This window comes from Rana temporaria, chromosome 4 (assembly GCF_905171775.1).
Source record: "Rana temporaria chromosome 4, aRanTem1.1, whole genome shotgun sequence".
Classification (NCBI taxonomy): domain Eukaryota; kingdom Metazoa; phylum Chordata; class Amphibia; order Anura; family Ranidae; genus Rana; species Rana temporaria.
Window position 1 is genome coordinate 156,350,739 of NC_053492.1, and position 18,392 is coordinate 156,369,130.

General features: G+C 42.0%; 1 protein-coding gene across 1 annotated transcript in view; it reads right to left on the reverse strand.

Moving 5' to 3' along the window:
* The window catches only part of LOC120936696, a 353,988-nt gene that overhangs the window by 220,412 nt on the left and 115,184 nt on the right, over positions 1 to 18,392 (reverse strand). Inside the window, exons 2-3 of the mRNA XM_040349249.1 lie at positions 8,093 to 8,165; positions 1,362 to 1,473 (exon numbers count right to left, since the gene is read on the reverse strand). Of these exons, the coding sequence (XP_040205183.1) occupies positions 1,362 to 1,473; positions 8,093 to 8,165 (185 nt within the window). The remainder of the gene's footprint in view (positions 1 to 1,361; positions 1,474 to 8,092; positions 8,166 to 18,392) is intronic.

Here is an 18,392-nt window from a genome sequence, read left to right on the forward strand (position 1 = left end):
CACATAGGAGTTCCACAACTGCTCCCTAGGGATTCCTAGAGAATTATGGCATGAGAGAGTGAGCAATAAATAGCTTAAAATAGCCTTTATGTACAGATGGAATAGCAGGAGGAATCTTATGGGCCGCTTTAAAGTATTATAAGTGGAGCATTTATAACAAGTGGGATTTTAATCCTCCTTTCCTATTACACACTGAAAGAAAAAAAATGGTACAGCATTTTGATTAATCTGACTTGAGAATGAAGAAGGAAAATTATGTTGTATGCAGCACCTTTAAATTTTGTTTTTGATGCCGAACCTTTTGCTTAATTTATCAGTGCTAGTAAAGATTTTATTTTGTAGTTGAGAGTACTCTAATCCTCAATGTGGACTGCTGGTCTAGGTCAAATTGATTTAACCCCCCTGGCAGTATTCCCGAGTCTGACTCGGGGTTACATTTTCGTGCTGCGATCGGTAACCCCGAGTCAGACTCGGGCTCGGCTTCGCTGACTCCACAGGCATGGTTTACTTACCTTGTCCCTGGATCCAGCGATGCCACCTCGCTGTGTGAGCGAGCGGGTGCTCGCTCGATTCACACAGTGCCTCTGTGTGCCGCCGATCTCCGTTCCCTGCGACGTTACGACGCACGGGGGTGGAGGACGGCGCCAAATTCAAAAAGGTGAATAAACACATTACATACAGTATACTGTAATCTTATAGATTACAGTACTGTATGTAAAAAATACACACCCCCCTTGTCCCTAGTGGTCTGCCCAGTGCCCTACATGTTCTTTTATATAATAAAAACTGTTCTTTCTGCCTGCGAACTGTAGATTGTCCATAGCAACCAAAAGTGTCCCTTTATGTCAAAAATGGTTTTAGAGCAGCTAGAAAACAGCGATAATAAACTATAATCACTTGCAGAATTGTGCGATAGCGATTTGTGGGGAAATTCGTCATAAGAAAATAAAAGTAATGACAGCGACAATTCTGCAACTGAGCAAATTTCAGTGATTTTGAGTTGATTACATTATTGAATAATTTTTATTATAATTATATTATTATTTGTTATAATTATTTATAATTATTTATTATATTATAATTTATAATTTTGTTTTTAAAAAAATGTCATACCCGGGATGCCTACTAGACTCTTGTTTGGTCAGATTTAAGTGAGTTATTCCTAAAAATGACAGGCCTACAGTATAAAACACCAAATTTCCTTGCAAATAATGGTAACGCTTTCAGCACCTAAAATCTGAAATAATCATACCGCTAGGGAGGTTAAGATCCAATAGCTATCTACAAAGCACCTAAGCAGCCAATTTTACATTACCAGTGATTATAGTATTTACAGATTATGGAATAATTTGTTTTCTTACCTTCCTTGCTGAGAGCAGTCCTTGTCTAAATAAAGGCAGTTCGCCATTATGGTTCTGAATCTTGCTTTTTTCAATTATCCAGTCTGCCAAAACTTCATCTGACTTAGGGCACCTTCACAAGAATAAGTATAAATATGTATAAAAAAGTAGAATTATATTGTTTAGATATATAATCCAAGCAAAAAAGCCACATGGAACAACCTCATCAACAATGTTTTTATTTGTATGATTTGTGTGTTTGGCCTGCTGCCTTTCCTTTTACATAAAATTTGTCCAAAATGAAAATTACTGGATAGTGGTCTATGAAATGCTAACATAATAATCCATAATAACTTGTGGTGTTTACATTTTCGCATTGACCTTACTTGTGCAAATCAATATCCTAAAAAAAGCAACATCCCACTTAAAATAAATCCTTTATGAAACGTCCCTTGTTGTCCGTAATTTTAACTCATTCATGACTAAAGGTCAATGGTATGTGGATAGTGAAACCAAACTTATCCCACTGAAAATGTATCCTTCTGTTACATTTTCAATATTTAAATCTGCAGTTTGATCACAGGTGATCCTGATGCTTATGCGGCAGAGTAGACCACAGGACCCTGGAAACAGAGGCAATCACTGTAGCAGTGACTACTACAGTGATTTCCTACTTCCCCAGCTGTCCTACAGTCATGGCGTATGCATACTTACAGTATGCAGGCAATTACTGTTCTAAATTTCTAACACCCTATCACCATCTCCAAACTGTGCTTCTGCATTGTCACATTGTCACGTGAGCTTCTGAAGGTAAAAGTGAAAGACAAGAAAACTCAAAAGAGAACAGAGTTCTCAATTCAAAATGGATTTTATAGGGAGAACCAGTACTGTTGAAGGTAAGCAAAAAAAAAAAAAAGTTAAAAAAAGTATACATTTTAATACAGTATATAAAAATACATGTACATAATACGTTATTTTACATAGACCGTAAGAAAATTGGGGAAACAAGACACTTGATTGTGCATCTAGCCAACATGTTTCACACAGCTGTGCTTCATCAGGGCCTTACACTCATCTTTTAGTTTCCTCTGGTCTGTACAGAACATACAAATATGTTATTAGTATCAAACACAATAAATTAGAAAGAGAAAACATTTTGCCATTGCATAATGTAATAATACATATATATTAGCAGTAAGGACTGCTCAGTGCTCACCTAGTTTGAAAAAGTTTTAAATGAATTGCACACCACTTAGCACAAGTGCTTCACACTAGTGGTACAACAACTGTGACTATTCCGGTGGGCGTCAGAACCACCGGACCGGTATGTGAGGGTATTAGACCGTATCAGCCGGACACTCAGGAGATTATAGGGTTCTAGAAATTAGAAAGTATGTAATCATAGTCGTGATGGTAATAATAATATATACTAAAAACTGAACAGGTTACTAATAACCTCCTTTTCCCCCACCAAACACACCTCTTAGAGTAACTAAATAGGGTAGATACATTTTGGGTTTACCATAGAATAAAATCTTAAATTTAGAGTGAAATTAATACCAGGATCAGGGCATTATATTAAAGGATGTGGTATCTTTCATTGTAATATTGTGCTACATTCCTCCTCATTAGGTATCCACATAAGTATATAAATAGGTAAATAAGAGGGTCCTTAGTGTATGACTTATTTTTATATAATCACTAAATTAGCAAATAAATAGAAACCCTGATAATGAAAATCTAGATATCCCCATGACATATATGGGGATATCTAGATTTTCATTATCGGGGTTTCTATTTATTTGCTAATTTGGTGATTATATAAAAATAAGTCATACACTAAGGACCCTCTTATTTACACCCAAAAATTTTAACCCAAAACTTATCTACCCCATTTAGTTACTCTAAGAGGAGTGTTTGGTGAGGGAAAAGGAGGATATTAGTAACCTGTTCAGTATTTAGTATATATTATTATTACCATCACGAATAATCGCAGTGGTTGTTCCACTAGTGTGAAGCGCTTGTGCTAAGTGGTGTGCAATTCATTTAAAACTTTTTCAAACTAGGTGAGCACTGAGCAGTCCTTACTGCCAATATATATGTATTATTACATTATGCGATGGCAAAATGTTTTCTCTTTCTAATTGATTGTGTTTGATTCTAATAACATATTTTTATGTTCTGTAAAGACCAGAGGAAACTAAAAGATGAGTGCAAGGCCCTGATGAAGCACAACTGTGTGAAACATGTTGGCTAGATGCACAGTCAAGAGTCTTGTTTCCCCAATTTTCTTACGGTCTATGTAAATTAACGTATTATGTACATTTATTTTTATATGATGTATTAAAATGTATACTTTTTTAAACAATTTTGCATGGTAGCCAATCAGCTTTTAACTTAAGCTTGTTCACTAAAACTTTGAAAAAAAAACCTGGAAGATGATTGGTTTGTATGCAGAGCTGCATCAGATTTTGCACTCTCTGATTTTAGTAAATCAATCCCGTAGTGTTTTCTAAACTTTTTCCTCCCACCCATCCCTCCTCTATAGGCAATGTTTGGGGAATTTCCCTTTGATACAATATCAGCCATAAATGCCAAGTCATTGAAATGTATTCAAAGTGAACTAACCACTTCTCTGTTCATATATAAATGGTCTTATTTTTTCTGCATGGAATCAGTGAAGGCCTCTTTATCAAAGGAAATGTGTCCAAAATGTCTTCGAAGTTTGGGAATACTTCATTAAAACCGTGGTACTTAAAGAGGAGGTCCAGCCTGGGTGAAAAAATACATTTTATATTAGGGCACCTAACTGTCCAGGGAGCACGCGATGTCTGCACCCCAGCCGATCTTCGGATTGACTCCTGGGTGCTGCCACTGCCATTCCTAGTAAGGGAACCAAGCAGTGAAGCCTTTTGGCTTCACTGCAGGTTCCCCCTACTGCGCATGTGCGAAGCATTCTAATTGTCCCGGTGGCGGGGGAAGGAGAAGGGGGGGGCGAACTTCCGGGAGATCGGGCCGCGGCCCGTTTTTAAGAAGTGTGGAAGGGGACCTATCAAAAATAGGTCTCCCTCCCCCTAAAAGGTGCCAAATGTGACACCAGAGGAGGGAAGGAAGCGTATAAGCGGAAGTTCCACTTTTTGGTGGAACTCCGCTTTAACAACCTATAGTACAATGTTTCCAATACATACAGTGGCACCAAACTAGATTAGTAACCAATGACCCTCCCATTGACTTCCTACCTTCACTTAGCATGTAATATGTTTTGTAATCTATTGACTGAGGCCTCTACATCTTAACTATTAGACTGACTGCCATCCATCTAAGTGCTTTTTACTATTTCCCGCTGGGCCCAGCACTGCCAGCTCATCACCAAGCTGTACTAACAAATTGTACATTGCTATTATTTTCTTGCTTTATTGGCCAAATGTTGTGGCCACTCTTATTGTCAATTGCATTCTTGCATTATAAATAATAATAATAATAATAATAAAAAATAACAAAAGGCAAAACATATTTTTTTCATTTTTCTAGACATCTGTCCATCTCATCGAGGGGTCAGAGAACCCAAGAGACTAAGGGTCTCAGTTTGTGTCATGAACCATGAATCAGACTGAGATGGAAGTGCAGTATAAAAATCACACTTAAACATAGTCAATACATAGCCAGGGTTTGGTAATGTAGTAGAGGCAGTAAACAGGATCAGGAACCAGAAGGGAAGTCAGCCAGGCAAAAGTCTTTGACATGAAAACAAAGCAGAGAGTATCCAGATATGTTGACCAGTGAAGGCACAAGGAGATCTAATCCAGGCAGTTTAAATAGCCAGCAGGGCTAGCTGATGAGCAGAAAATAAAAACCAGGTGAGTCAATGTGGAATGAAGAGTGCTGGCAATTAACAGACAGCTGAGCACAGAGCTCTGAGAAGGAAGGGCTGAGCTCAGCCCTGACAGTACCCCCACCTTAATGACCCCTCCCCCTCTGAGGACCACCAGGTTTGAGGGGAAAAGTCTATGCAAAGCACAGAGGTGGACAGTTTTTAATAAGCAGACATGCAATATATTGGAAATACGCATATCAGAAGGAAGGTCTAAAGCGTAAGCCACTGGGTTGATCCTATGGAGAATAAGGAAAGGCCCAATAAACCATGGTGCCAGTTTGAGTCAGGGAACATGGGGTCCGAGGTTGCGAGATGACAGCCAGATCCTGTCTCCAACTTGGTAGGAAGGCACAGGTAGATGCCCACAGTCAGTATAGAGTCTGTACCTATCATTGGCACATTGTAAGGACTCATTGACCTGTACCCAAGTGGAATGGAGACCACGGAGATGCTCCTTAAATGCAGGAATACTCTGAGGAATAAATGAGTCAGGCAACATGGATGGTTGGAAACCATAATTCACCATAAATGGAGACAATCGGGAAGTGGTATTGACGGCACTATTGTGAGCAAACTCCACCAAGGTAAGAGGTCTGACCAACTGTTATGGTGGTCATAAATGTAGCAACTTAAAAACTTCTTCAAGGACTGGTTGGCTCTTTTTGCGGCCCCTTTGGATGTGGGTGATACGCAGAGGAGAAGGAAAGCTGAATTCCTAACTGTGCACAAAAGGCTCGCCAAAACCTGGACACAAACTGGCTACTCCTGTCCGAGATAAAAACCTTGGGTAGTCCATGTAAGCAAAAGATCTCCCGAGAAAATATGGAAGCCAGTTCTTTGGATGTGGGCAACTTCTTAAGTGGAATACAATGAGACATTTTCTAGAACCGGTCAACCACCATAAGGATAACTGTGTTACCCTGAGAGTTGGGTAATTCCACAATAAAATCTATAGACAGGTGGGTCCAAGGCCTCTCTTCATTGGGTATGGGTTTTTAGGAGGCCCACTGGAAGGTGTGGTGGTGTCTTACTCTAAGCACCCACAGAACAAGCAGGAAAACTGGACAATACAGTCAGAGAGACTGGTAAGAGGTGCAGTGTGGTACTGCAGTCAAAGCTGAGTGAACTCATGAGCCAGGTGTTTTCCAGTGTTTGTTTTCTGCTGAAGCTGGAGAAGGTCTACTGCATGGGAAACTTTGTGTTGGACTGTTGTTTTGCTTTTTGCTGTTTTAAAACTAGGCCCTTAAATATAGTTCCTGTCTGCCGTGGAGCTAATTATCCCATGTCACAGTGGGAAAGATGCCACCCTTGCTCACGCACAGTAATTCTGTTGGCTTTGGCATTGCTGAAATTCTATAGTGAGCTATTCATGCTCACTGTACAGGGGTGGACAGGCAAGTAGGCAATTTTAATGCAGAAGGGACAAAGCATGTTTTTTCTGCATTAAAAAATCCTGCCTGTTCCCCCATTTTAATTTACTACCTAAAGTTCCACTTTAATCATAGATGGGGAGATGTCCCATTACTTTCTGTCCCATAGCCTAAACAGGAAGAAAGAGGAAATCCCTCCAAAGTTAGGGAGTCTTTTGTTGTTACCAGGGGCCTAGAACTAATGCCATCATGTTCTGGTGGAGCACAAATGTTGGATTTAGTCACTGTTAGCTAGATTCACATAGAGTTAGGCCAGCGTATCAGTAGATACGCCGACCTAACTCGGAATCTGCGCCGACCTAAGTTTAAGTGTATTCTCAAACTGAGATACACTTAAACCTATCTAAGGTTTAAGCTTGCGTCGTCGTATCTTAGGGTGCAATATTTAGGCTGGCCGCTAGGTGGCGCTTCCATTGAGTTTGTCGTAGAATATGTAAATCACTATATACGCCTATTCACGAACGTACGTCCGCCCGTCGCAGTAAAGATACTCCGTTTCCGTAAGAGATAGGCCGCCTAAAGACAAACATGGCCCCTAGGTGGCGTAGCCAATGTTAAGTGTGGCCGTCGTTCCCGCGTCAAAATTTGAAAATTTTACGTCATTTGTGTAAGTCGTCTGTTAATAGGTCGGGACGTAATTTACGTCCACGTCGAAACCAATACGTCCTTGCGGCGTACTTTGTCACAATGCACACTGGGATATGTACACGGACGGCGCATGCGCCGTTCGTAAAAAACGTCAATCATTTCAGGTCACCCCCCATTAACATAAAACACGCCCCCTCAGCCTAATTCAAATTAGGCGCGCTTACACCGGACGCATTTACGCTACGCCGCCGTAACTTAGCAGGCAAGTACTTTGTGAATACAGTACTTGCCTAGCTAACTTACGGCGGCGTAGTGTAAATACGATACGCTATGCCGCCGCAATGATGCAGCGGGATACTTGAATCCAGCTATTTAACTTCCAGTGATAATAGCAAAGGAGACAAATACAGAGGGTTAATCTCCCCAACAGAGGCACAAAAAACGAATAAAAAAGTTTTGCTTTTAGTCATATTTTAAAGCACCTGTGCAAGGTGAAGGAAATCAGTATCCTGATCCAAGGATTGCCGCTGTCTTATGGGTCTCAATTAAAGCAAGGCGTACTCTGATTGGACAAGGTGTTTACTTCCCGTAAACACCTTGCATTTACTGAGATAAATGCAAAGCATTCTGTAAATGACACCTGTGCCAAGCTAGCAAGCCCCTGTGGTTGCTATGCAGCAGGGCAACCACTCGGCACAGGACCCAGAGAACAGGGGTGATCACTGTAGTAGCAGTGATTACTACAGTGATTCTCTACTCCCTTATACCCGATTGGTATAAATTGCTTAATACAGAAACAGGCTTCTGAGAAAGGGTGACTGCTATGACAATACACTAAACAATAAGGATGATGCACTTACTCTTGTATATACTTGTGTGAATTATTCTTTTCTTCATATTCATCAATAAGAGACCATGAGATTACATGATTACCTAAATGAGGATAAAAAACTGAAATTATTATAAAAAATTACAACACTGTATTAAATATTAATTTGATGTCTCTATGCACCCAAATACACTCAGCACACCGCCGTGCACATGAATACACTCAGCACACTCCACTTTTAGAATATACAGAAATCACATCTTATACCCACAGTAGAGCTCCCATCAGCATATCAGCAGACTATCACTTGTCAGACTGTAGACAGATCTGAACACTCAGGCCAGCAGTCTTCATTTTCCCTGGCACTGTATAACTAACTGTAAGCTCTGTCCACTCCCTACAAAAGTATTGCTTACTTCCTGGGTCCTGTCTAATCACAAATACCAAATAGCATTTAAAACAGCCCCTGTCCTATTTGTTGCTAGGACACAGGTGGTCCATACTACATTGCATCGTTGTTTGTTGTGTGACAGGTATCCACCAGAACCCCAGCAACCAAAGACACTATGTGGCCTGGCCTCCAGCATCCAAGAAACCAACAACAGGGTGGGGAGATGGCAAAAATCCTCCTATTAAACAGCACTCAGACTGGAAGCGGGCAAGGCAGAACTAGGAACCAATTTGGTGTATTGCATGCAAATTGTTAACAAAAAGCATGAAAATAGAAGGAGAGATCAAAATGATTAGAAAGATGCCATGGTGCACTTTGATTGTCCAGTCAGCAGGCTGGGAGAAAGAGGACATCACTGTACCCCACAAGTGCAGTACTGGTACACACAAAGTAACTTTAGGTGCAAACTACAGAGCACAAGTGCAGTACTGGTACACACAAAGTAACTTTAGGTGCAAACTACAGAGCACAAGTGCAATACACACCAAGTAGCTTTAGGTGCAAACTACAGCGCACACGGGCAATACACCACGTGAGAATACTGCAGCTAGCACAATCAACTGATAGACAGTAAATTAGGATAGGAAGAACTGAACTAGCTAAACTATACAGTGTAAAAATATATGTGTACAACACCTGGGATGTATATATACCCTCTACACACTGTGGGCCAGATTCAGAAAGAGATACAACGGCGTATCTCCTGATACGCCGTCGTATCTCTGAGTGCGCTCGGTCATATCTATGCGCCTGATTCAGAGAATCAGTTACGCATAGATATCCCTATGATCCGACAGGTGTAAGTCTCTTACACCGTCGGATCTTAGGCTGCAATTTCAGGCTGGCCGCTAGGTGGCGCTTACGTTTTTTTACGCAAGGAATATGCAAATTTGTATTTACGCCGATTCAGAAACGAACAACCGCACGGCACTTTTTTTTTACGTCATTTGCGTTCGGCTTTTTCCGGCATATAGTTACCCCTGCTATATGAGGAGTAGCTAATGTTAAGTATGGCCGTCGTTCCTGCGCCGAGTTTTGAAATTTTACGTCGTTTGCGTAAGTCGTTCGTGAATAGGGCTGGACGTAATTTACGTTCACGTCGAAAGCAATGACGTTTTGCGGCGGATTTTCGAGCATGCGCACTGGGATTTTTTCACGAACGGCGCATGCGCCGTTAAAAAAAACGTAAAATACGCAGGGTCAAAGCAAATTTAAATAAAACACGCCCCCAACATCCCCATTTGAATTAGGCAGGCTTACGCCGGCCCACATACGTTACGCCGTCGTTACTTAGGGCGCAAGTTCTTTCTGAATACGGAACTTGCGCCCAAAGTTACAGCGGCGTAACGTATCTAGGATACGTTACGCCGGCTGGACAGATACGCTCAGGTATCTGAATCCGGCCCTGTAACTTTAACTAAACTGACTAGCCTGCCAGCTATCTATCTAGAAAAAAAGACACTGTCTCTCTCTCTCTCTCTCTCTCTAGGACTGATCTATTCACTAACACCGCGCAACACACTACACAAGGCCACCCTGCAGGCAGCCTTTTATAGTGTGGGGCGTGTACTAAAGCCCTGAGCCATAATTGGCCAAAGCCACCCTGGCTTTGGCCAATTATGGCTCTCCGTTTTTTGCGCGCTGTGATTGGTCAAGCATGCGGGTCATAGTGCATGCTTGGCCAATCATCAGTGCGCAATGCTGCAGTGAATTATGGCCCGTGGCGCGCCATTAAAATTTGGCGCGAACGGCCCATAACGTTCCTATTTCGATGAACAGTCGAACATAGGATGTTCGAGTCGAACATGCATTCGTAACGAACACAAAGCTCATCCCTACGCACGACCGCGCAATTGTCAGTTAAAGCGACTCAGTGCCGAATCGCAAAAAGGGGCCTGGTCCTTTACCTGCTTATTGGTCCGGGTCTTAAGTGGTTAAAATAACTTGTTAAAACTTATATGAGATTTTGATTCGGTTTAAATCTACTTTAGTAGACATCTAGGTGTCGGTTTGTTGTAGTATGGGAAATTTGTTACATGAGCACTCTATGTCAAATGTGTAACAATTGCCTGCTTGTGGTATTGACTAACATCTTATACTTAATGTCTATATTACTTATATCATGATGATGGGTTCTAACCAACAGCATTAACCTCCTTCTGTGTTTCATGGCTATTCAGAATGGCAGACAAAGATGATAATGTAATTTATTCAAGAGGAAAACCTCTTACTGGTTTCATTGCTTAACACTACAGATAGTCTTTAAACAAATTACTAATTAGGGAACAATTTATTGAAGTTGCTCTTAAGGACTCTAGGCTGGAGACTGAACAGATATTGCTGTGTAGCTACAAGTTTAAAATGTAAAACATTATGCCAGTCATGCCAAAGTGAATGTGGAATCTCTTACAACAATACCTGAAATTAATATAGAGAATACAAGCACATGCATAAGGGTCACTGGTATGTGCTTATCATTGTCAAAGCGAATGTCCCCATCAATTCCATTGATTGGCCCTGTCTTTTTCCAAACTGTAAACTACCCTATCACAATAATGAATTTCTTTGTCTTCTAAGACCCTCTATTCTATTTATTGCTTTCAGATCTCCTGCTTTTTGTATTTGTGGTGGCAGGATCAGAGAGGACACAGGCGGCTGGGAGACAGTTTGGTTCAAATTTCAATGTTCTTTATTCAGCAGAAACAAATCAAAACAAAAAAAAATAATGACAGACTTTGTCTTTATGGGCAGCTCAAAACAACACAAGGAGCTCTGCTCATCAGTACAACACAGTCTTTTTCAGACTGGGTTCACACTAGTGCGAATTGGATGGAAATTTTACCACATCCAATTCACGTGTCAGGAGATTGTGATCGGCTCTCAAAGGAGTCGGTTCACACAGTTCCGTGTGTCTTCTGGTCTGTTTTAGGTTTGAATCTAGCTAAAAATTTGGGCCTGATTTGTCCCTGAAACGGAGAAGAGGGACGCATCAGACCCCTGCTCTGAGCCACTCCGCACAGCAGTGTGAACCCAGCCTAAATCATGTTCAGGATCCAAGCCAAAACATCTAGAATATTGCAAAAGTCCCAGTTTCAGGCCAGCCTGTTCTGAGCCTCAAATCCAAGAACACCCTCAGCCCCTTTGACACACCTGGTTGATTGAAAGTTACTGCAAGCACTTATAACAACACAAGTGTAGATAACTTTAACTTGGTCGTGAATTAATACCAGGAAGTAGACCGTGAAGTGGTAAATAAACTAAATGTATTTGTTACGGGTTAGAATAAATGGTGGTATGAGCATATGTAGCACTACCCCCCAAAGGAGCTGCTGGATTATATTTGGGCCTGCCGTTACCTTACTGTTCCGTGCATTCGTCTCAGGGGTTCTCCTTGAAGAAGTGGCCAAAGGAAGAAATGTCTGCACCAAACACCAAGTCTCTTTTTCTCCCCCTGCAGAGAGGGTTTGTATTAAAGATAACATCAGAAAAGAGGGATGGAGGTTTAGGGGAGATTCAGGCAAGGGATAGGCCAACTCTCACTGGTCTAGCAGCCGTTGCAAAGCTTGATCAAAGGATAGTCTCTGCCACAGACTAGGTGAATTATAGAATTTGTTCGATAGTCTCTGCCACAGTCTAGGTGAAGGTAGAACTCAGCTCTCAGTGCCAGGATCTTTCAGCCATTCCAGCAGCACTGTGAGATAAACTTTGAGATCCGGACATATCCACCAATTGAGTCCTCAATTGCTCAGTCCCTTCCAGCAGGTAAGGCAACACAGGATCATCCCTGAATCAGTAGGCCCCAGTAGCTTCTGGGCCTACATCTCATTTGCGAGGCCTCAGGCCAACGTGGCCCCAAGGCGGTAACTGCCAACACATCCCTGAGGCCAGGAGGGCCCTCAGGGTGGGATTGGAAGACGAACCCCACAAAATGGTATCTGTCCCTTAAGTACCTTCTCCCAGAATGCACAGCAGGTTGACCACGCCCTCTGGGCTGCTTCTAGGAAAGAGGTACCCAATGCATCCAGCCCATTGCCTTTCCAACTCGGACCAGCGGTGACAGCCACACCCACCGTCAGAGGGAAAATCATGCAACCAGCTAAACTGGAACAGAGCCATGAATTTGAACAAATCTCTCTGGGCCAAACTACTGCCCAGGCAATTATAATTTCAACATATAGCGCTCACTCATTGGGAGCAGGGCGCTACACATAAATTAGCCCAAAGAGGTAGGTTTAGACACAGTTGCTAGACAGTATAATCACTATGCTAAAGCAACTTAGAATAGAGTTCTGTAACACTAGGCTAGAATCAACACACAAATCAGCAAAGTCAATGATAAACACTGCGTATAAGCATTAACTGCAATGTGAATAATAATACTTTAACTAGTCTAGAGTGCACTCTAGGAAAATAACTAGGATATGGTGCAATGTCCCCTGAAAGGTACCACGTAGCATAAGCAGGAGGTGAAGGTCTCTGTGTAACAGCTGTAAAGTTACAGTCTTTAGACCTAACTCTTTAGCTGGCTAGCGCTGGGACCCAGTTGTACTGTTGGTGCATGAGAATAGTCCTAGTCAAGCCTGCAGGCAACAATAAGGCTACTAGATGGCTTCATGGTCAGTTCCTCACTAGCAGATAGTAAATCCTCACAGGAGCAGTTCACCAGTCCCAGTGATATTGCAGCTCACCATTCGGTGACACACAGCAATTAATTCACCTTCTGCTCTGCACCCAGGTGACTGTCATTAACTCTGAACTCAGTGCTTCCGATCCTGCTCAGACCACTGATATGCGTCAGTGGGCGTGCATACTGGACAGCGATGTTCACTCTCCAGGCTCCCTCATGACAAGAGCAAACTGTGTCCTGTACTTTATCATTTGTAGTCATGTGAGTGCTGGGTTACCTTCTCAAAAAACTGAGAAGGTAAGGGGCAGAGTTAGCAGGTTTGCTTAAAGCGTTTGTTACCCTAACATTTCATATTCCTGATATGTGCCTGCTGTACCATTTACTTGTAAGAGAAAGTATCCTGTTCTTTTTTTATTGATTTCTTTGTGATACCTGGTGATCCTGCCAGTCCCTCTCCTTTCCTATTAAAAACTGACCACACTAAGTAGGAGAGCACACCGTGGTCAGTTCTCTAGCTATGATGGGAACTCAGCCTGCTGTCCTTCAATGATCTGACTTGTCCTTACACGCCCCACTGCACAGCCATTCACTGGGAAGCTCATTGTACTGTTGCTTCTCCTCCCCCAGCTCTTATGCAGCTGAGAACAGAGGGAATGTGATCATTTATTAAAAAAAAGGGAAAAAAGGTATGTATATTTTTTTTTTATCTGTACAGAAATGTTTTACCTTTCATTTCTATTTCAAATTGAATTGGTTGTTTTACAAGGTGATCGTTTACAATCACTTTAAGGCTGCTATATTGACAGTGATGCTCCATACAAGGGTGGCAGTCAATCTGCCGCTGGGACAAGCTTGAAGGCCTGGCTGTCCATCTAATCATGACAGTGTACAGGAAGTCATGACATGACAATGCGAAACCAGAAAGTAGCATGTGTTTTTTTATTGTCGGGTGGATCCAGGAAGCTGAGGCTGCTAGCAGGATAACCAGGTATTTGTTATTTTTAGCCAAAAGAAAAGAATAAATAGCATGTATTGAAGAAGAACATTTTACAAAAGTGAATACATTTGGTTATTGCAATTCTCATTTTGCAAACACTTTAGAAAGACAGTGGCTGTGGAAGAGGATAGAGGAGGATAGAGGAGATCAGCAGCAAAAAAAAAAAAAACATTTAAAAAAAGCTGAACGTGATATTTTGCAGAATAAAAAAATCTTGGACATTTTTTAGAATACACATAGAACATAATAGATTAACTAAATGAACCAAATGTGTGCTATGCAATTTCCATTGACAAACTATACCAAATTATGTTTTTAGCATAGAATCTTTAATCACAGCTCGTGGTAAGTAGTGATAAGTGACCTGTCCTTTTTCAAGGCCAATTTGAAAGCTTTTAGTAAAAATCGGTAAGGGTGACTAGGCACTGCCATGGGGGACATGTACCATTGCAAAAAATAAAATAAAATAAAATATATGGTTAAATGTGGATCTTTTAATAAAGCTTAAAGAAAAATAAAAAAAATACATAATTCCTTTAAATAAGATACTTGGGCGATGACTTAATCCTGCATTTAAAGAGGTACATCTGTACGATTTAGCCCAGGTTTACACTGGGCTGCGGGAGTGAAGCCGTGCGAGTTCAGCTGAACTCCCGCTGGCAGTCCCGATTTTGGCCGCGATTTCAGAGACATCTATGCAGGTTTCTGCACAGATGTAAATCGCGGCCCGAAATCGCAAAAAGTAGTACAGGAATTACTTTTTGAAATTGGTGCAGCGTCGTAGATGCGGCGTCGCACCGATTAGGACGGTGCCATTGCCAACAATTGCCGGCAAATGTCACCGATTTGAAATGCGATTTGACATTTCAAAACGCATCTCAAATCGTACCAGTGTGAACCAGGCCTTACTCCAGCAAAAGTGATACTTATTGCGGCTAAATGACATTCCGGATTCCAAGCCTGCCTATTTTTGTAATCAAAGTGAACAGAGGGACTCATGACCATATTTGGTTAATAACATCATGTGGTTGATTTACTAAAACTGGTGAGTGCAAAATCTGGTGCAGCTTTGCTAAGAAACCAATCAGCTTCCAGGCTTTTTTTGTCAAAGCTTAACCACTTCCATACAGGGCACTTATACACCTTCCCGCCCAGACCAATTTTTAGCTTTCAGTGCTGTTGCACTTTAAATTATAATTGCGCGGTCATGCTACACTGTACCCAAACTAAATTTTTATCATTTTGTACCCACAAATAGAGCTTTCTTTTGGTGGTATTTGATCACCTCTGGGATTTTTATTTTCTGCAAAAAAAAAAAATGACCGAAAATGTAGAACAAAAAAACATTTTTTTTGGTTTCCGTTATAAAACATTGTAAATAAGTACGTTTTCTCCTTCACTAATGGGCACTGATTGTACTGCACTGACTGGCACTGATAAGGTGGCACTGATGGGCACCGATGAGGTGGCACTGATGTGGTGGCATTGATGATGGGCACCAATATGCAGCACTGATGGGAGGCACGGATGGGCACTGATGGGCGGCATGGATAGGTGGCACAGATGGGCACAGATAGGCAGCACGGATGGGCAGGGATAGGCAGCACGGATGGGCATGGATAGGCGGCACGGATGGGCAGGGATAGGTGGCACGGATGGGCAGGGATAGAGGGCACGGATGGGCAGGGATAGGCGGCACGGATGGGCACTGATAGGTGGCACTGATAGGCGGCATGGATGGGCACTGATAGGCGGCATGGATGGGCATAGATGGGCACTAACTAATGTGTTGTACTAATGGATGCCAATCAGTGCCAAACAATGTCTGCCAATCAGTGATGTCCATTGTGGGCACTGATTGGCATCCATTGTGGCACCGATTGGCATCCATTATGTGTCATCCCTGGTGGTCTAGGGTGGCATACCTTTGATTTAAATCCCTGGTGATCTAGTGGAATCCCTGGTGGTCCAGTGGGCATCCTCAGGGGGGGCTGTGCTGATAATCGATCAGCACAAACCCCCCCTGTCAGAGGAGCAGCCGATCGGTTCTCCTCTACTCGCGTCTGACAGACGCGAGTGAGGAAAAGCCGATTACCGGCTTTTGCTGTTTACATCGTGATCAGCCATGATTGGACACGGCTGATCACGTGGTAAAGTGTCTCCGTGAGAGACACTTTACCTAGATCGGTGTTGCGGGGTGTCAGACTGATGCTTGCCCCCGGGGGCGCGCAGCGGCTCAGAATCCTGAGGACGTCATATGACGTCCAGTCAGGATTCTACAACCGCATTGCCGCCGTCAATCTGTCATTGGCGGGCGGCAAGTGGTTAATTAAACAAGCTGAAGTTAGAAGCTTATTGGCTATCATGCACAGCTGCACCAGATTTTGCACTCTACAACCACCATCTGTCTAGTTTGTTGACATTTAGCAGGAAGCTAGAAACTGTCATCTGTGGCAAAAGTCTAGCAGGAAATATCACCATGGGGGTTTTCACGTTTAAGTCAGTAGGTTGTCAGGCATCACTTATTGTGATTAACATTGGATTTACATGGTGGGACTTTTTTCATGTGGGGCTTACCCTAAAGCCTCGTACACGTGATCGGATTATCCAATTGTTTGTCGGATTTTCCGCGGACAAATGTGGGATAGCATGCTTTAAAATTGTCCGCCAACAAATGTGTGTTGTCAGATTTTTCGATCGTGTGTACACAAGTCCATCGGACAAAACTCCAATGTACAAACACGCATGCTCAGAAGCAATGCTCACATAACACAACATTAGCAGACGTTGCCCAAAGGTTGGCGCTAAAGACCTGAAAAAACATGTTGTTTTGTGTTTGTTGGCCAACCATTCTTTGCCATTTGTATGCAATACAAGTTCCTGGCCAACACCCTTCGGACAAAATTCCTACGTTTTGTTTGATGAAAATCCGATTGTGTGTACGATGCTTAACTCTGATAAGTGTCTGGTATGGATTCGGGGGAACCCCACAGTTTTTTGCATGGAGGTCCCTCTTAAAAATATATAAAAGACCATTATCCTACATATGGATCTAGCATGATTTTTTTAGGGTCATCCCATGGAAAAAAAAGTTAATACTGCCACTAACGGAATGACGTCTATCTGCTGCAGCAGAGGGTTTTGAGGGCAGACTCACTTGAACTTTAAGCTCAACCCTAATTGTAAGTATCTATAAAACAGAGACTAAAAAAATTCCAGGCCGTGTGCTTTATAAAAAAAAAACACTGTATTGCAAATTGCTGTTATTAGTTAACAAAACAGAAATTAAGCACTTGAGCCATGGAAAGAATTTACCACCTTCCGGACCAGAGCATTTTTTGAGATTAGGCACTGCGTGGATTTAGCTGTAAATTGCGCGGTCATGCGACAGTGTACCCAAACAAAATTGATGTCCTTTTTTTTCCCCACAAGTAGAGCTCTCTTTTGGTTGTATTTGATCACCTCTGCAGTTTTTATTTTTTGCGCTATAAACAAAATAAAAGCGACAATTTTGAGAAAAAAGCTATATTTTTTTACTTTTTGCTATAATAAATATCCCCAAAAAAATATATAAAAAAACTAATATCTTCCACAGTTTAGGCCGATATGCATTCTTCTACATAATTTTGGAAAACAAAATCCCAATAAGTGTGTATTGATTGGTTTGCGCAAAAGTTATAGGGCCGGATTCAGATACCTGAGCGTATCTGTCTGGCCCGCGTAACGTATCTCCGATACGTTACGCCGCTGTAACTTTGGGCGCTTAGTTCTGTATTCAGAAAGAACTTGCGCCCATATTTACGGCGGCGTAACATATGTGTTGTGGCATAAGGCCGCGTAATTTAAATGGGGATGTTGGGGGCGTGTATTATTTAAATTTGTCTTGACCCCGCGTTTTTTAAGGTTTTTTTTAACGACGCATGCGCCGTCCGTAAAATATCCCAGTGTGCAGTGCTCTAAATGACGTCGCAAGGACGTCATTGGTTTCGACGTGAACGTAAATTGGTTTCGCGAACGACTTACACAAACAACGTAAATTTTCAAAACTCGGCGCGGGAACGACGACCATACTTAACATTAGCTACACCTCATATAGCAGGGGTAACTATACGCCGGAAAAAGCCGAACGCAAACGACGTAAAAAAAAACTCCGGGCGGTCGTTCGTTTCTGAATCGGCATAAATACTCATTTGCATATTCCTTGCGTATCCTCGTGATTTAATTTTATTTTATTTATTAAAAATAGTGTATACAAT